The sequence below is a fragment of the Echiichthys vipera genome, assembly GCF_963691815.1.
Source record: "Echiichthys vipera genome assembly, chromosome: 12".
NCBI classification, from domain to species: domain Eukaryota; kingdom Metazoa; phylum Chordata; class Actinopteri; order Perciformes; family Trachinidae; genus Echiichthys; species Echiichthys vipera.
Genome location: NC_139837.1, coordinates 12,093,551 through 12,113,911, shown reverse-complemented (window position 1 = coordinate 12,113,911; position 20,361 = coordinate 12,093,551). Strand labels below are relative to the sequence as shown.

Below are 20,361 nucleotides of genomic sequence, written 5' to 3'. Positions count from 1 at the left end.
TATATTTATCTTGTTTCAGAGAAATCGTGTTTTGTGGTCATAATAATACAATACCAGTAGCCTCGCCCACCAATGCCACAAAGACGAGGCCGGTCAAAGGCACGAATCAGATCGTTCGCTAATTCAAAGCACCTGGTTCTTAAAGTTAAGGACAAAACACAGTACTATTGGACCCACAATTGACCCAGAATTTCAAAGTGAATGCATTTAAGCTGCAAAAAAAAAGTCTGTCTTGAACATTAATGGGATGGTGGAGATTTTAGTTATCAGCAGCATTTCTGCAAATAGAATTCAACATTACATTTAAATTGATTGATTGAGTTTTGTCATATCTGTTTGATTTAATCTAATTTCACGAAAGTCACAAATTATCTTTAGGTCCTTGTGATAAACATTAGATAGTATGGATATAAGGGCCTCACAAGATGCTTTCTAACATTTGGGCCTTATAAGATGCTTACTAGCATTATTATTTGTTAATAAGACCATGTAAATGGCAGTAATGTAAATAGCATCATAAGCATGTTTATTGTTAGATTACAAGAAAAGCACTCATACACAGTTTTTCACAGCTCGACATATGATCAAGGCTGATAGCATTTAAATAAAAATTACATATATATATAAATACAATATTTTAGCGACGCACAAAACACACTTTTATATCATTTCTTTATAAAATTTGTTGTGTTACAATTTTACTTTTCATCACTTTTACATAAATGGCAGCAATATGCGACCTCTCACTTATGAGACCCTTATTACTTATTTACTACGGCTCATTACATGGACCGTAAAATAAAGCGTGACTGTAGTAAGATAAACAATGTTTCCACCAAAGAGCAAGAGGCCCTTTCCACTCTGTGTTTGCATGTCATTTGTTATCATTTATCATATCATCACAAACCACATGTCCTTTTCTTTCTCTGTAGACTAGATTTCTCTCGCCGATATGGCAGAAACTGACTTTTTTCTTTAACTATCATGATACAGCAAATGAAACACAGGAAACAAACGTACTAAACGTACTAAATTTCATTTAAAGCTGCAGATTGTGTTCAGAGTTTTCCTCAAAAGCATAATCTTTACTAAGCAGCATATGTAACAGAATTTCAAGTTACTTGGAAGTCTTATTTAATGTCTACCTCAAATTCTTCATGAACACAGGCTCGTGCTTTTTATCAAATTATCAGATATTTTCTAACATTGTTAAATTTGATTACTGATTTAACCGGGAGAGTTTCCTACTGACCCAAGCTGTAGAAGAGCTCCAAATGTCAGTCATAAAAAGAGTCAATGGGCGCCCAAAATAGCACCTCCCACTTTGCAGTGCTCTGAGGTTTACTTTAGTCACCATGTTAGCATGCTCACATTTGCACTGAACAAAAAGTACAAATGTGATCTGACGAGTCTGATGGGAATGTCATTTGATTTGCAGGTATTTGGCAATAAAGCAAAGTCGTTTTATTTATTGACCTGATCATGGCGCTAGAGAGAAAAATAAAGGGAACATAAATGTTTATACAGAATTTCATGGCAATCAATTGAATAGTTGCTGAGATATTTCAGTCTGGACCAAAGTGGTGAACGGGCTGAGCAAAACAAACAGACATTGCCATGCCTAAGAACCACCACGCCTGAAAATGTACAGTATACTATATCAATATCTTCTCTCCGTAACAGGTTTTTCTCTACTCTCTCCGCCCATCACCCTCCATTCTGTATTCACCTAACCCTAGACCACCACACCTCTTCCTCCCCAGAAAAGCTATCACCTCTGCAGCTGGTGGCCATACCAGACTACCCAGTTGCAGCGGGTCAAAGAGTCCACCTACACTGCAGCGCTTCCACTGTGCCAAACTCTGTCGTGTGGTCCTGGCGACGCCTGAGAAATGGAACCTGGCATGAAGAAGGCAGCGATAGAGATCTGACTCTTACTGAGCCAGAGCAGAGCGGGCTTTACAACTGCCATGCCAAGAGCCAGTTATCTCAGCGTGTGAGCCCTAACCACACAGTCTTAATCATCTCCATGCATGCAACAGGTTGGTGATCAGCTTTGACTCTGCAGCTTCCCGCAGCTCTCAAGAAGCTTTACTGAAGCTTTCAGCTCATTGTTTAGCAGTCCAGTCCACAACTTTTACTGTTTTGGTTCCCTCTCACTGCTCTCATATATATCTCATATACGTTGAGGATACTGTTTTCAGCAAATACACTTTAAAAGCCTCGCTATCCACTACTAGTTAGCCAACTGGTAAACATTGTTGCTCATGTAAAGGGCTATTTAACTAAGGATATGTACTTAAAGGGGATGATTTATCAGTGTTGTGTTTACAGTGTGTTTCCTTTGCTCCCAAGTGGCCAAATATCAATTATTGCAGGTTTTCATTTGATTGGTAGAGAAAAGAAGTATATACTGAGTGGAACATTTTAGATGAAATCTTTAACATGTCAGTGCCAACTGAAGCCGTTTAGAAACAGTGGAGCCATCGCATTATTTGTCTACCAAACATATCTTTTGCATTTTTATACTTTTATGATTTTCAACCAACATATGCACATGGGTATATCTTCAGTTTGCCAATATTGTCTGATATTTGAAAAACTTACTAAGTAAAAGTTTGTCATGCATAAAGTGCAATTTAATCTTTTTTTTTGCTGTGATCTTACAACTAAATCTTTTCCCCTGTGTCTTACTACAGTCCCTGGGAATTTGGGAATAGCTGCCATTGTCCTTTCCCTCCTGGTCTTGTCCATCAACTTTGCTATTCTTTGTTGGCTGGGCTGGCAAAGACTGAGCCCCTCCAACACTGTGGCTAAAGGTAAAGAACACCATAGAGCATTTTGAATCAGATCGTATTTGAAGCAAATTTTCTGTGGATGATTTAAATTTCTTGGTTTTCTTAAAGGTTTTCCTGGACCTGAAAAGTCACAAAAGTAAGTGTCTACAGGAATATATATATATATATATATATATATACAGTATATATATATATATATTGTATTGTGTTTGTATTTTGCTGAATTGTGTTTGTATTTTGTACACATGCTGTAAGTCAGCTGAGTCAGAAGGTTGTATATATTAACAGTCTGGTCACGTTTTTCTTCACACCAGGGGAGGTTTGCCACAGACTGAAATTGAGGGAGATGTGTACATGAATTACACAAACAGCAGCCAAACCTACACTGATCTGGACCCCGCCAGTGTGACTGGTGATAATGTGTACTCAAGTCTGTCTTGAACATTCATGGGATGGTGGAGATTTTAGTTATCAGCAGAATTTCTGCAAATAGAACTCAACATTAGATTTAAATTGATTGATTAAGTTTTGTCATATCTGTTTGATTTAATCTAATTTCACAAAAGTAACAAATTATCTTTAGGTCCTTATGATAAACATTAGATAGTATGGATATAAGGGCCTCATAAGATGCTTACTAACATGTGGGCCTTATAAGATGATCACTAGCATTATTATTTATTAATAAGACCATGTAAGTGTAAATAGCATCATAAGCATGTTTATTGTTAGATTACAAGACAAGCACTAATAAACAGTTTTTCACAGCTCGACATGTGTTCAAGGCTGATAACATTTAAATAAAAATTACATATATATACAATATTTTAGCGACGCACAAAACACACTTTTATTTCTTTTCTTTATAAAAATTTGTTGTACTTTTCATCACTTTCACATAAATGGCAGCAATATGCGACCTCTCACTTATGAGACCCTTATTACTTATTTACTACGGCTCATTACATGGACCGTAACATAAAGCGTGACTGTAGTAAGGTTAATGTGTTTGCATGTCATTTGTTATCATTTATCATATCATCACAAACCACATGTACTTTTTTCTCTCTGTAGACTAGATTTCTCTCGCCGATATGGCAGAAACTGACTTTTTTCTTTAACTATCATGATACAGCAAATGAAACACAGAAACAAACTTACTAAACGTACTAAATTTCATTACAAGAGCAGGCTTCATGGGGTAAAAACAGCACATTTACCCTCTTGAAGCTTAAAATAACATTGCTCTTTTGTACAATACAAGATAACCAGGGCTGTCCCACTAAATCAAAAATACCTGTTTTACAACAGCAGGTAAGCTTATACAGTAGTAGCAATAAGGTAATAAGCATTGGTTTCTTTCTCACAGCGAATCATGGGGATTTTTACAATGAGACAATGCAGTGTCACAATATTGGATGCCAGAGGGGAAGCATAGCTGAAACATATTAACTCTTGCCTGGTTTCACAATACCAGATATGACTCGTCCTAGCAGCACTAAAAATAAACAAAAACCTGTATATTATGTGATAACAGTGACAACAATCTTAGTACATATTCCACTGATGTCACATGTGACGAGTATCTCTGCTAAGTTGAAGTCAAATCTAGTAACAAGCACCACTCTTAACATCCAAAAAGAGATGAGGAGCTCTCTCTCTCTATATATATGTGTGTATTATCCTTGATTTATTTGTTGTTTCTATATCGTGTCCAGCACCTATGGGAGAGATTTAAATAATGTATCTGGTGTCTCATAAGTTCATTTCATAGACTAAAGTGATGTGAAGTGTCCTGCAGGATTTTCAGTCATAATTGATTTGTTTATGTACTTCTGCTTGCAAAACTTCTGCTTTTCAGTTTGTACTTTACACAGGAAGAGTAAGGGAACTGTTGTAAGTCTGAGCCCTCAACCGCTATTATTGCATGCAATCTTGATGAAAGTCTTTCACACACACACACACACACACACACACACACACACACACACACACACACACACACACACACACACACACACACACGCATAACAGATATCTACATTTTATACAAATATTGACATGTTGAAATCAATCCATTTCCGGTTGTTGGTGCTCATTCTGGATTCTCTGGCTCTGGTTCTTGCTCTCCATAGCGAGCTGTGAGGTGACTGTCTGTGAGCACCCCTCACCCTTTAGTAGCTTTTTAATGTGGGTCATGATGAACCCTCGAAACCTCCTTGTGGCAAAATAATAAACTACAGGATCCAAAATGCAGTTGAGGCCCATAAGAAGCAAAGTGATCTGATGTGCATCGTTGAGCGCCTGAAGAGTTCTCTGGTTCCAATCTACGTGGCCCCAGCCCTGCTTGATCTGCAACACAGCCAGTGTCCAGAAGCCTTGAATTACATGGTGGGGCAGGAAACACAGAACAAACACTCCCACAACCGCTAACAACATCTGCAGAGCTCTCCGTTTCACCCCCCTGGGCTTTTTAGTTGAGGAGGACATGGTCCTGTTGGACTTTCTGGATAAATTTGTTGCAGACCGGAACTCTGGCTGTGGAGAATTTTGATTAAGTAACTCTCGAGCAATAAAGAAATTACACACCACAACCAGAAAAAATACCACAAAAAACATTCCAATTATTGCAAAATGAATGGCAGCCACTGTTTTCTTCTGCGATTCACTTTCATTCTGGTATCCCTCGAAACAGCGAATGTTGTTCCCCTCACCGTTGGTCCCTGGAGATACCAGAAATGGAATAGCCATCGCCACGGTCAACACCCAGATGACAACACACACTATGATGCCACGACGTCTGTGGTCTGAGGAGGCTGCTTTCAAAGGCCGGGTGACTGCCCAGTATCTGTTAAGGCTGATGGCCCCAAGGAAGAGGATGGAGCAGTAGGTGTTGATGAAGAACAACGAGCCAGTAAGCCGGCACATGAAGTCTGCGTAGGCCCAGTGACCACGCCGACTGTAATAGCCAATCCAGAAGGGAAGGGCACAGATAAAAAGGAGATCAGCGATGGTCAAGTTTGTCATATAGATGCGGATTTCGCCCATGGCCTTGGCTGTGCGGAGGCAGCGCAGGACAAACAGCACGTAGAGGTTAGCGAATAGGCCGACGATGAAGATGATGCCATAGGCAAATGGGAAGAGGTGATAACGGAATTCAGAGTCCAGGAAGGTTGAGCCATTACCAGACGAAGAGCCTGGACCAGGCGTCCCTGTTAAGGCAACTTGTTCTGTAGTTGAGGCCAGCATTTCTTTCTGTGGGAGACAGAACGTATCAACATCAATGTGATGTCCTATCTCAACATGAAGCATTCTGGTGGTTCTTTACAGCCAAATGAAGTAGCATACACGCAGTTTATTAGGTTGACCTTGCTCAAAATAATAAATAAAAGTAACCTAAATGTTAAAACTTTTTAGAGAGATGTTGATTCAATTTCATGATCATTTTAGGCTATACCATACAGTCTATACTTACAGGTGTTTCTATAAGTATGCCCATTTAACAAAAACATAATAACCTTGTAAGCTGTAAGGTAAGTCTACCTGACTCGTAGGTATGTATCAGAAGCTATGATTAACAGTAATTCTCCTCTCAGTGGTTTTCTGAGAGCTGCATCTTCTATTTTATGAATTTATTTCTAATATTCAAGTCCCCAGCTTATTGGTGAGTTTGATCTGTCTGCCTTAATATCATGTCATACTGTTTTGTTTTAGTTAAAAAAAAAAAAAGGAAAGAAGAAGAAGACAGAAAAGTAAATTCAGACTGTCAACTTACCGGACTGCTTCTTCTCCTCTGAGGAAGTGAACACTTTGCCTGTCTCAGCAGCTATAAAGTACCGGAAGGAAGGGTGTGTTCGTGTGCCTCAGAGAATACTTCAATGTTCAAAATAAAAGGAGGTGGGAACGTCTTTCCTTCTTAGGAAAACACCTCATGGTGCAACACCAGCTGGTGTTTGTTCCTGTCTGTCAAAACGAAAAAGAAAAAAAATACAAAACATGTGTTACAGTAAGGCTATATTTCCCTTTCTTTCAAATGAAAGCAAGAAAAGGCACTGCCAAAAATGTGGTGTCTGTAAATGACAAGACTTGACATGACTTCTCTGGGAAAATAAGGCAAGGCAGCAAAATCAGACAATATGGGCTCACTGAATCATTGTAAAGGCTATATATAACAATAGCTCAGTTATGAGGTTTACAACGAAAATACAGTGAAAGTGAAACTATTTACAGTAGGATTAACATTTCATGGAATGTATTCAATTATCACACAACATCAAGAAAGATTTACTGGAAACGGGGTGGGGACACTTTCAAGAGAAGATTCAAGAGAATTACATGTGTGCAGCTGCAGTTCAGGACAGGACAGGTACATTTGAGTTGTATGTGCTTATCTCTCAGAGTCAAACTGTGTTCACAAATGGCAAAGAGAGGCAAATTTAAGAAGCAATAGAAATATAAAAAACATTTTATGCATAAACTGCACACTTTATAAAAAATAATGAATGCACAAAACTATGAACTGTATGAAAGAGATAAAGATAGTGAGAGGGGGTGAGGTTGCTTAATACAGTAACAGATGTAAGGTGTGTGGGTGTAGTGACGTGTTAGGTGCCAAAGTGTGAATAAGGTGGGAGGCGTGATATTCCTCCCAGCCTTAATCAGTGGGGGAGGGGGAGGGGAGCAGTTGTGATGTGGAGGTGATGCTCTCTGTGGCCTGCGGTGTCTAAGCAGCGTTGTGTGTAGTGTGATCATGGAGGGAAGGCCCGGTTAATGATTCTCTCTTCTATTTTTATGACTTGTTGAAGAGACCTCCTCTCAGCCTGGCTGTTGTCACCCTAGTGTCGAGGCTAATAGCCGAATGATGACAATTAATCATCAAATCTAAATACTGATTAGTCTGATGTTTTTTTCTACTTACCATTTATTCCATATGCAAGCATACAAAGAGCAAATAGACAAAATTCACATAGCACAAGTTTTCGCTACGCATTGACCTTTAAATTCAAATCTTATTACACACACAGCAGGAGCCCGATCTATCTAATTCGAGTCCTTATGCATTCACCCATGTATTAACACATTTTTACCACATCAAATGCTTGTCGGGAGACACTTCCTCCCCGATGAGGTTATGGAAAGTTTTTGTCCAAAATCAGTCTCTGTAGTTGTAGTATTACAGGTGCCCATTTAAAAGTGAAAGCTTCCACCCTGAGTTGGAGTTTGGCTGTAATACTCTCCATCAAATGTACAATTCTTACTCTTACCCTCCATTGTTGGATAGTTGGTGGATAAACATTCTTCCATAGCAAAGTAATCATCTTTTTTTGCGATCAACAGCAACACCCTGATTAAATAAGCCAGACTTTTGCTTATTGTATTTCCTGGAGTCTTTCCCAATCTAAAATTTCTCAGACTTCATCATTCTCTGTGTAGCCCATCAGGGACGTGCACAGAAGGACTTTCTTTTTGATTGAGGGCACCCCAGCACCTACTGCAGTGTCCCCATGTCTCCACCTGATGTTGCTACACTATAAAAAGTATTTTTGTTTTGTATGCACTGTATGATGCGGAAAGGTCTTCTTCCATTATTAGTACTATATAATGTTTTATATTTTATATTTTCTTCTTCTTCTTTTTACAAATATATGTTATCTGTATAATATTGTTGTTGTTGAATATGGTGTTTGTATAGCTGGAGTTTGCAACAAAAACAATTTCCTCCTGGGATTATTAAAGTATTTCTGATTCTGATTCTGATTCCCAGTTGGATGGATAACACACACACAAATATGAGATACCAAGCTGGCTTTAACCTTTACTTTAGATTTGTTGTTCCTCTGAGCCCATGAACCATTAGGTCAGGTTAAACTGTACTTTCTTATTCTGGCTCATCAGCAGTTGAGGCAAGTATGCAGTAATGCATTTCAACCACACGAGGGAGGAAGAGGCTAATAAAAAGAGCAAGGAATCTGCCTTCAAATAGTGAGCAATGATGAAGTGATTTTATCCCAGGTGAGGCTCCATACAGCGTGTGAACTGCATGATACACCACTCCCACTCTCTGTATAGTTCAAAGCTGCACCAGCCCCCCCTCAGCGGTAAATGTTTAATTCAGGCTCCGTCAGTATGTACAAGCTCACAACACAACACTTCCTCTTCTCCCTGGTGCCACAGTGTAATTCCTAGATTAAGGTTAACAAGCCTCCCAAACCTTACTGCTGTTATTATGGCTTGGTGGTGGAACAAGAGAGCAGAGCTTTTTTTTTGGTGGTTGTGACCCGCATGACTGCCAGACATGCTGTGCCATTCCTGAAATATTGGGCTTGCACTGTAAAAACGATTGCTGCTCATGTTTTGGGTGTGGATTCACACGGTTTCATAGCAAATGAGTGAGATGCGTCTTGGTCATGAAATGCAGAGCAGTTTATGTGAAATGTGGTTCAGTTCAAAGCAATGTGTTTGAATTGTGTTTTGAAATATATTGTATATACACTGTAAAACACCATGCAGTCATTTAACGGAAACAACTCATCTTTTATCAAATGCATTCAATTTAAATAGTTCAAGTTAATTCGACTCAAAAATGCCTAAACTTTTAAACATGAGTTATTCTGATTTGAAGTCACAAAGACGAGGAGTTGGATTGGAATTTATGGATGAGTGTTTGAAATAGGATCAATGATTCTAGGCGATTTCAAATGGTGGTCGTTCATTGCTCTCGAACAATTACATTTCTGCTCTCTGGGGATAAATATATGAAAGTATTTGCCCCCCAGTTAAGGGGCCCTGATGGGGGTCCAGGATTAATTTAACAGGCTTGTCTCCCCTTGTTTCCCCCTTTGAACTGCCATTGCAGCCAGCCTGTTAGCTTAGTTTAGCACAAAGACTGGAAAGTGGGGTAAACAGCTACCCTGGGAGATTTTATAACCTTATGATAGAGCCAGGCTATCTGTTCCCCCTTGTTTCTAGTCTTTGCACTAAGCTAAGCTAACCAGCTGCTGGTCGAAGCTCCATTTAGACACCACTCTCATGACATGAGACGGCTAAGGAACTGACTTCTGCAAAGGAAGAACTAGCTCTTCAAACTACAGCAGTGCTAGGCTAATTTGGCTGTAACGGTCTCCAATGTTGACATTGATTCATTCACATTTTTAAGGGAAATCTACTTTTGTAAGTTGAATCAGCTCATAATGTTTTAAAGTGTAAAGTTTCCCAATGCATCACGTGTTGTCAGTAGTGATACACTTCACAAATTCCTCCATAGGCTGAACACCTGCGCCCGGCTCCTGCCTGCATGCCAACTGATTATTTTTCTCAAACATATACGGCCTCCAAATGGCCCCTAAAAAATGTAAAATAATCAGATACAGATTCGTGAAGGTGATCGCTGATGTTCTGCACTGCTGCACAGGTCAGTCCAAGGAGTCCTTTCTCCCAAGGAGTGGTTGTACTTTCAGTCCAGGTGTGCAGAGACACTGACAGGGAATGCTGCCAGGGCCTCATAATTTTTTCTTTTTTTTTTTTAATGGGATAGCTAGCTATGGCCCTGGAAGAGCTGTATAGTCAGAAGTCAGAGTCATGCATTCCTCTGGGAGGCAGGAAGGGAGTGAGCTGCGTGCGGAGCTCCTCTTGTCCCATTAACACCTTTTCACAGTTGCTCCTTCACCTCACCTTGATCCGTGGCATTTTGCCCCTGGCAGACATGAAACGCCCTAGAAGGATTTTTTTTTCGATGGGTAGGCCATGGCTGTGCTGTACGCTCAGTCCACTTATGAAGAACAGAGAGAAGCCGAGAACCGATAAATAGGTAGTGTTTCGCTGCACATCTTGCTTGGCAGACGGTTCTTGGCAGACAAGAGAGTGTCGGTCTCAGGCAGATTTACTGCATGCCAGAGGCTGAGGTTTGAGGAATGTCCCCCTGCAGTGAGAAAGAGAGGGCCATGGGAGGGTGAGCTGGACAGGCTGAGGCATCTGTACTTCAAGATAATATAGAACATGACAGTGGGACAAGATTTTTTTTGTTATTATTCCAAAGGATTTTGAGCTCTCTCTCTCTCTCTCTCTCTCTCTCTCTCTCTCTGTCTCATGGGATATTGTGTGTATTTTTTTTCCAAATGAAGACATAACAACCTAAAATATCAAAGAGCTGTTGGAAGTTGCCTGTTGCCGTGATTTTAAACTATTTTGATTCACATTGACAGTATTGTATAAGTGAGGCTGCCTCCCAACATAACATCAGCACAGCACGCTATATTGATGTTAGTTTACTCAATGTTGCACAATGTTGTCAGTGCTTGATAGCATTAGATAAGTGCATGTTTCCCTCCCTGACAAGCCGCCCCACATTTTGAGCCATCAGGGTTACATCTGTTTAAAAACTGGCCATAACCCGCTCTGAGAGGACAGGGAATTAAGCACAGTAATCCTTATCCCCACTGTAAAATGGACACAAAGCATGAAAGCTTTTGCCCTATCGTGGCATCAAATCCTCCTACTCTGGTCTCATTTCTTTTCTTACATGCTCATTTTGTAGTCAAAAGAATATTGTCAGGTGACTATTGACCTGATCCTTGCACTCGTACTATTGGCTGCTTGTAATTTTAGTGATCTACACAGGATTATTAGAGATTAGTCTGCTGTTGCAGCCGCTGCAAGCTGCTTCGGATAAGATAAAATACCTAAAATGTGAAATACCAACAGCAAAATCACAGTGCTTCCTTTCGAAAGACAACTAATGTGTTCATTCGATTATGATTTGTGCTGTGCATCCGCACATTTTTTATTGGAATACACGTGTTAATGTTGCTGGGTGAAGGATGTTTGTGATTAGGAAGGATGTTGGCTTGAACACTGCTCTTCCTGAATCCTGTGTGTGCTACAGCATTTGCTACAGGAGATTACATTCCCTGCAACCTTGTCTTTTTGCATTCAATTACTGTCTGTATTATTCATTTGCATTTATTTCATTTGATGTATTAAGGCAAATCCCCAGAATGACAGAAACCTGTCCGTGCATGAGCCAACCCTCTCAAGAAGGGCTGAAACATGGCCGTTACACTTCCTCGTAAAAAAGAGGCATTTTCCATGCCTGTCTTCACTTAAATGTCATCTTACTGTTTCTATTGACCTGATGAATGTTTTTGTGCTTTGCTTCTTCATAGATCGAGAGTTGTTTTAATGTCTAGAGCAGACCAGTAGCTCTGCAAAGTGAGGGATACGCTCATATTCTACAGCTCCTAAAACTATAATTCTCTCTCACGCTGCGCTTTTATCTTTTGAGGCACATTTTCCAAAAGAAATATACACACATAGACATAGAGTTTATAAAGAACTATGTGTACACATATTCACATACACCTGTGCTTGGTTTCGCATGCTGTGGCAGTGTCTGGGCTTGCCTGGTTATGCCTTTAGTTTGCAGCAACTTCTGAGCGGTTTTGATTTCTCTTTGATTCCTTAGGCCTTTTCCCCACCTGTAGAGCCACACTGTGAAATTATTTGTATATCATCTTGTCCATTATGCGAAATTATATAAGAGTGCTATGGCTTTTTTATAAGGGAGGGATCTTTAATGAGGTGAAAAACAAAGGCTTGACTGTGGTAATCTCCACAAAGGACTGTTGAAATTACACCACTGTTCAAGTCACACGAGACAAGGTCACGGCCACTGATGGACGTGAGGCTTTTCACATCCAGCAACTGTATTTTCCAGCCTCTTCTTTTCACAGAGAGCAACAATGTGCCGCTGATGTTACTTTTGAATAGCAACCAGGCAGTGCAGATTTTGTTTTTGATGATACATCAGTCCTAAACTGAGGGCGGTGTTTATGTCCTCCTCTGATGCTGAATAAAGGAAAAATCACTCTAAATTATGCAAGTAATGCAACAACAAACGCTTCACAGTGTAAGTGTGTGTGTGTGTGTGTGTGTGTGTGTGTGTGTGTGTGTGTGTGTGTATGTGTGGGCCGGACTTCTCCTGATTGGCTGGTTGCCTATCATAAGAGTTAGGAGGCATTTTATTAACTTATTGAAATCATTTCCACAAAAGACAATGAAGAATTTACTGCCACACCATAAACATGTACACAGACTGAACAATAGGCTTCTGTTACAGTTATCACACTGTATGACTGCAGTCTGTTTGTCGTTAACACACTCCATAGTACCAGTTAAAGCCAGAGAGTATTTCATACCCAGGTACAGTGATAGTAGAGAGTTCTGAGTGACAGAGCTGCAGACATGAAAAGTTAGACAGGATGAAGTGACTTTATTGTCACTATTCATAACGTTTTTGCCACAACAATCTTCTGCTTTGGTAAATATCCTAAAAAAAATAGTTTTTACTCTTTTAAAAAGTTTAAAGAGGTCCTGGGGAAAACTAATAGTTTCTCATTACAAGATGGTCAGAAACAGAGAGAAAGGAATAAAGAAAAAAAAAGGTGTTTTTTAAAAGATTTATGGATTTCATGTGTGATGGTCAGTTATTTGAATTTAAAGGGTACCTGCATTTTTACTTGTTTCTGTAGAAAGCCGTGGCTTACTAAATACTTTGATGCACTGTAAAAACTGCTTCAAATGAACTTTTTGCAGCAGAGGTTTATCTGCCTTTAGGATGTTTCGCCCATATTGAGACCCAATTACCAAATGTCAAATAGTTTTGATTGTCTTATTTTGGAGAGCCCTTAAATTCTATCTAAATTCCACACCGAACATGAATCACAGCAATGCCACTTGCGTTTCTGAACCTGACACCATAAAAGTTGCATAACTCTAATTGTGGCATTTGCTCATTTATACAGAAAATCACCAGCAGTTTTGTGGTGGTCAGTTTTGCAGTTGAGATTTTTTATGGGCATTACAGTGCACACAACCCCCTAAAAAAAGCTTTATAACAATACAATGGGGATTCATAATATGTCTATGCTACTGGAAAATACATAATCTTAGAAGCATTTTTCCTTTTGCTTACTTAAAGACTCTTGTAACAGAGTTTATAGCGACTTTATGATACTTCATGCCTGTATCACTACGTTTTAATATTGCATCAGGGACTTAAACTGTGACACACATTACCTCCAGGAGAAGTAGGCTTATAACCATAGTGCTACAATATGGCCGTGGATGATCATGGTATACCAGGAAGTGTGTGCTGTTCAGTTCAAATATATATATATTGTGTGTGCAGTGATTAACTCAAAGTATTCACAGTGAGTTTAGATTCAGTCCTCCTCACGGCCAGACTTGCCCATGTTATGTGGGGGAGAGAGGCGGGACCTCATGGCCGGGAAGGGCGTTCTCTTTGCGGTCAGACCGGGCAGAGTCATCCCGAGGGGTGGGTCCTCCGGCAGCAGTAAAGGAAAACCCACCTTTTTTCATTGTTAAGGACGCGGTGGAATGTGATGGTTTGATCCCGAGTTGGCCAGGGAGGGGAATATCCGAGAGGAAAAGGACCGACGAGAAATGCTTTAGGGGAAAGGGGGGAAGCCAAAAAAACAAAAAACCCGCAGTCCTCTCTGTCGCCTCCGACTCTCTGGTTGTATCTGAGAATATGTGGATGAACTTATCCTCGCCGTGTCGGCAGCAGCAGCAGCAGCAGCAGCAGCAGCGAGTCCTACCGTCCGCATGACCTCAAACACCGCGTGAAGTTGTGGATTTACCGCTGCGTTTTTCTCACCCGGCGATGGACCAGCGAAGGTAAAGTTGAGTCTTTATTTCTGAGCGTGTTTTGGGGTTTTGTATGGAACATGGGAACACGTTTTTTTGGGGAGGTGGGTTGGATTCAGACAGCGGCTTCCTGTAGTTGGATTCAGTCAGTCGGGACTGCAGAAGTCTCAACTGCGGCAAGTTTTTCAACCCTCCTCCTCCTCCTCTTGCTGCTCGTTTTGTAGCCAAAAGGAAGCATCCAGGACTGCGGCTGGAAAACCTCAGGTGGTTCAAATGTAGCGGTGCACACACACACACACCATTTCAATCTTATTTTGTAACACGTCGCAGTCTTATATGTATATTCTTTTACAATGTTTCAAGCATTTGGCGGCACAATTGTTACATGTTTTGCGTTTCGCTCGCGTCTACGCACATTCAACTCCAAGCTGTTTCACACAGGCTACTTCAGAACCAGCTATAGGTCCGAACAAGGGCTTCATGAAAACATCCAAAAGTGTTAGCTGTGCTCTGGGCAACCATGAAGGCCGAGGTGTTTCGGTAAATGTGTCAGCCTACCTTCAAAATGTAATGTGCCCATGAGGAATGTTAGGGTATTTTTTATGAATGAAGTCCCAATGTTCCAGTTTCCAGTGTTGACATTCAGTATCACCACCATAAGGTAGGCTATCTAGACTTTGTACCAGACTACTAAAAGAACCGTGTTGGCCCTCGTTTCCTTCAGGATATAGTAAAGCATTAAACAGTGTTTTATAAACACACCTATTTCCTACACAGTTAAGAGTATGTTTATAGCAAGGAGAAGCTGTAGCCTATGATATGTGGTAAATAGTCTATGACATATGTTAGTTACTTCAGTTGTTTGTGTAAGGTGGCAATGGTAGATGTTGACTGGTCTACATATGTTTTGGGGTGGCTTAATCTCTACAAAATCACCACAGAGCATTTGAACGCCAGCTGTGTTTTGATCTTTAATCTGTTGAATGAGTTGACTCTTAATTTGAGCTGTTTTGACAGCAGCTGGAAGACCCTAGAGATAACTGAGTTGAGTTCCTGTGTGCAGGCCATGGATGGTGGACGACCTCTGTAACTGCAAAAGAACAGAACCAGTCGTGGGTTTGGTGCTGAAAAAAATAGTACTGAATGAATCAACAGTAATTTGTGAAGGAAAAATGCCAAATATTCTCAGGCTCCGGCTTCTCAAATGTGAGCTTGTTGCTTTTTTGTGTCTATATGACTGCCATATGGACAAACGGGACGTCACCTACAGCTTTTGGACACTGTTGGGAGTTTTCCCACAATTTCCGGGCATTTTCTCGCCAAAATGAATTGAAGTTGATGCATTAAACTAAGGCTTGGCGATAATTCAATATGATCGTACAATGGAACCGTATCGTGATTCAATTATATATCGAGATATCATGTCATGTACACAATAACGTCATCTTAATTGATGATACCAGACAAATACTAACGTTTTTTCTCCAGAGAATCTGATGTGAAATATTTTAAGTTTATATTTTGCACTACAGCTGTGAATAAAATGAGAAAAATACTATTTTTTTGTTATTTGTTATGCATTAAATTCACACAGGAGTTTACAAAAATAGGCTCTACTGGGTTATTATTTCATATAGACTAGTAATTTATTGAATTACCAGAAAACATGAAATATTGTGATATATATTGTTATTGAGATTTAACCAATATCAGATTCCTTTTTTATTGCCATAACGTTCATCCCTGCATTACCATAACTAAAATAACCAGAAGTTGCAAGACACGTTTGTTCTGTTTGTGTGTGTGAGAGCATCTGTGTCTGTGTGTCTCTGTGTGTGTGTGTGTGTGTGTGTGTGTGTGTGTCTTTGCTTTCCTTCACGTGAGGTGGAATGTGTTGTGCTGCATAGGCTACACATAAATGTGTGAAACTAAGGTGGCAAAGCCCACAGTCTGAACAGTATGTGCCCTGTGCTGCCTCGCCAGAACAGTAATAGAGGAGTGTGTCTGTGTGTGCGCATGTGTGTCAACAGCAGAAAAGGTAGTTGTAGTGGTGGAATACTAATCTGCCAGGTGGGGCTCGTAAAGAACAGCACAGGGAGGGAAGGAGATGGAAGGGGACCTGCCTTGACCTGTTTCAGACATGAAGGAGACAAAAAAAAGCACTGATGACTTTCCAGTAAGGCTCACCCTCCCAGCCAGCTGTAGATTATACCAGCTGAGCTACCAACTGCCGCGCTGCCGTGAACCCACTTTCCTCCTGGACTCTGCGCTGGCACTTGCATGACAGCTTGTCATGGTGGTAGATGTGCGAAAAGGGTTTCCTATGGTATTTTGGAGGGGATTGTGACACCGCATGTGGAGGGAATGTCTGCAGTTTATGCTGTCAGTTTGGAAATGTTGGGAGAAATGCAAAGGGGAAAATGAAATGAGAGTAGCAGCAAAGTGAAGAGTGAGACGTCTACATTTTCCCCCGATCATGGTTTGATCCATGCATTTCCAATCTTGGAAAATCCTGCTCCAAGTTAGGTTTGGTTGCACTTGCTCTCATGAGGGACCGAGTAACCGAACATGATTCCTCAGTAGTTGCTAATGCTGAACACAGTAACAGGGCCACCACCACCTGTTTTGTAATCTTTGAAGTGATCTTGATGGTAACAAGTGAAAGTTACACAAAGAGTTTGCACCATATCCTGTCCAGGAGTTGTCGCCTGCCATGCAAAGTAATAATCATCCCCCTCGCTCATCTTTTATGACCTGGGCTATACCACGCATGATTGGTTTTCCACTCCGCAGAACGCTGCGACCGCCCTATGAAACTGCCTGCACTGCTTTGGGTGAAACCAAAAACTAATCATTATGGGTGTCCAATAAGGGTAATTATCAGACTAAGCACTGGACCTGGGGATTACGGAGTGGCTAAATGACTGCTCTGGGGATTAAATTAAATATTGAGGTTTTCTGCCTGGGAGAATCAAACCGCTGGGAATGTCAAACCCAGCCCGTCGGTGGTAGTATTAGTGCTGTTAGTGTAGTACCATCAGTGTGGAATTACAGTACATGGACAATGACGTCATTTGTTACAAGTGCATGCAAACAAAATGGATATTGTTATTGGTTCTTTGAAATAATACCAGACTCTCAATATGCGTTTCCATTCAATCATCGAACTGTTCTATTATTATCAAAATCCCCAATTGAAAAAACAACGGACAATTGTTGATTAATCAATTAATGGTTTTGTCTATTAAATGTCAGTAGTGAAAAATGGACATTATAACATCCCAGAGCCTAAGGTGATGTATTGAATTTGCTTCTTTTAAATGGACAATAGTTCAAAACCCAAAGAAATGATTTAACTTACTATGATATTTGACAAAGGAAAACGTCAAACCTTTACATTTGAAAGGCTGAAACCAGCAAGTGACTGAAACGGTCATTCAGTTATTTGCTGATTAATTTCCTGCAGATCGACTAATTGATTAATTGCTAACATAATCTAGACAGTTTAAAGTGTCAGTGTAGCTTGTTCATTCTCAAAGGAATAAACTGTAGAAGAGAAGTTAGTACCCACATGTGCCGATGAGTGACCTTTCCAGCCAAACCTATACATCCTAATAAGCTGTACAGAATAGCTCCGATAGAATGTGGACCGGATGGTGTCGGGTATTATTAGTGGTAGACTCTCACTTTTAGCCTCCATTACCCTCTCGCCCAGGAATAGGGCAACGGAGGATGCGCACACACACAGGACACAGAGTGATTTTGCAGGCGTTACAATTCAGGGGCCTCCTTGAAATAGCACAGATGAATCATAGTCTTTTAGAGGCTTGTATTAAAGCCCACACATAGCCTGTGTGTATAGTGTATATCCTTTCTGATAGTGTGTGTGTGTATGTGTGTGTTTTGTGATAATGTAATAATGGGCTCAGTATCCGGGACAGAGGCTGCTGTTGACAATACGCAGACCAGCTGGAGTTGCTGTCTGTCTATGAACAGACTTTCAGGAGGATGGCTTAATGCCACAAAGACGCCTCAATGAGACTGTACTGTATCTCTGGAGCATGTGTGTCAGAGGAAGGAAGAGTTGAAAGGGATAGTCTATTAATCAATTAGTCAATTAGTCAATTGACAGGATATTAACTTGCAGTTATTTTGACAGTCATTTATCAGGCAAAAAATCCAATACATGTTCTTCCCGTTTCTCAGTTGAAAGGGTTTTATTGCTTTTCTTTATCTTTTGTAAACTGAACATCTTCGACTTTTTTGGCGTACAAAATCATTTTAATCACGTTGGACTCTTTATAAGATTTTCTGACCTTTTTTAGACCAAATAAATGGCTTGTATGTTGTGTACACGTGTATGTCTGCGTATTTAGGCTTTTTTTGTGTAGCTTATCCTTTTACTGAAATCAACAGAAAATGAATCAACTATTAACCAATCTTGAGTTGGTCCCCTGAACCGTTTTCCCCCATCACCTTCTATTTTGTCTCTCTCCTCGGCCATATGTACATACATTCTCATTCCCTTCTTCCTCCTTTTCTCCCGCTCCTTTTCCCTCTCTCTCTACCCCCCTCTTCCTGCCTGCCCTCCCTGCCAGCTTTCTTTATCAGTAGTGGGCCAGTGACGGGGCAGGGCTCTGTGATCTCAGCTGTAGTTCAAACTACTTGAACTTTGTGTGGGTTTGATGGTGTATGTGTGTGCATGTATGTCTACGTGCCAAGGCACTTTTGCTCAGAGCTGTTCCCAGCCACGTCAATCTGTCATCGGATACTAGAAGGCGAGAGTGTCAATCACTCAGCAAGTAGTAGCCAGAAGTACATCTCAGCTCCAAGTGTTCACACGCCTCACTCAGGCTCTCATTAACACATACGCTGACACACAGAGCAACAGATATGTGCTCTCACTCTTTAAAGGGAGAATGGATTCTGTTCATATAATTTCTTCTGCGTGTGTGAATGAATCCCCCTCATTAGTCCTCCAAAGCGTGTCAAACGGCCTCCTCATTATACCAGCTACTCCGGTGGGCTTTCTGTCCTGTGGTGGCGTGGTCACTCACTGAGGCCTCACCACACAGGTGACTGTGAACCCACAGTTTCATCATGGAGATAAGCTCTGGTGAAGACTGCAGGTGCATGTGACACAGCGACATATATCCATGATAGGTAGAAGAAGATATCAGTTGAGATAATCACTCCACCTGTTTCTAATTCTAATCAGGTTGTATGATCAATGTGCCAGATTTTGGTACGAATAAAGTGCCATATTCTGCTATTATGCTAATATTTATTCATACCTGTTTCTGGAAAATATATTAAGAAACATGGATGGATAATAAAAGCAGACAACAATGTCTGTTCTTGGCAAATCCAGCGACTTACAACAAAGGTGCTTCATCACATTATTAAACGCATCACATAATCGTGCAATATGACCACCACCCTTTTCTTTGCATTGTAGGACTTTTTTTAGTCCCATCAACAAAAGCAATATTTGACCTAAATGTACAAAGGTTTCCTTTATTTAACTGGTTTTATTGAATGCATTTCTGATTAAACAACTTGTTAAAGAAAATAATTTTCTTTCATTGGAAAAAAAAAAGTTAAGTATTGATGTATCTGTTTCTCATCCACCTCACAGCCTCTCGGGTTGTATTATCTTGTATTTTGTAATTTGTGTCATAATCTTCAGCAACATGGCGAGATTGTGTAACCGTTCCCAAGACTCCCATTTTAACAGTCAGCCAAACTGACATCTCTGGTATTTACTGACCTGTTATTGAGTTACTGTGTGGTTATCGAACCTGTTACATGAGCAGATGGTTATGAAATAGAATTTTTTGGACAAGCTAGGCTGTTGTTTGTACACTTGGCAAAGTTTCAGTCTGAGCCAAAATCTGAC

General features: G+C 40.4%; 3 protein-coding genes across 3 annotated transcripts in view; 2 read left to right on the top strand and 1 right to left on the bottom strand.

Moving 5' to 3' along the window:
• The window catches only part of LOC310954887 (uncharacterized protein), a gene marked incomplete at both ends in the record, with an annotated part of 62,586 nt that extends 59,347 nt beyond the window's left edge, over positions 1-3,239 (top strand). The window contains 4 exons of the mRNA XM_083924575.1: positions 1,764-2,042; positions 2,700-2,819; positions 2,907-2,934; positions 3,113-3,239. Of these exons, the coding sequence (XP_083780701.1) occupies positions 1,764-2,042; positions 2,700-2,819; positions 2,907-2,934; positions 3,113-3,239 (554 nt within the window). The remainder of the gene's footprint in view (positions 1-1,763; positions 2,043-2,699; positions 2,820-2,906; positions 2,935-3,112) is intronic.
• Positions 3,240-4,075: 836 nt separating this feature from the next.
• Positions 4,076-6,047, bottom strand: ptafr (platelet-activating factor receptor; the record flags this gene model as incomplete). Its single annotated transcript, XM_083924377.1, has 1 exon — positions 4,076-6,047. The coding sequence occupies one exon, from the start codon at positions 6,045-6,047 to the stop codon at positions 4,869-4,871; it is 1,179 nt and encodes a 392-aa protein (XP_083780503.1). The 3' UTR covers positions 4,076-4,868.
• An 8,155-nt stretch (positions 6,048-14,202) lies between these two features.
• Positions 14,203-20,361, top strand: part of luzp1 (leucine zipper protein 1) — a 50,914-nt gene continuing 44,755 nt past the window's right edge. The window contains exon 1 of the mRNA XM_083923801.1: positions 14,203-14,492. The gene's annotated coding sequence lies outside the window, so the exon portion shown is untranslated. The remainder of the gene's footprint in view (positions 14,493-20,361) is intronic.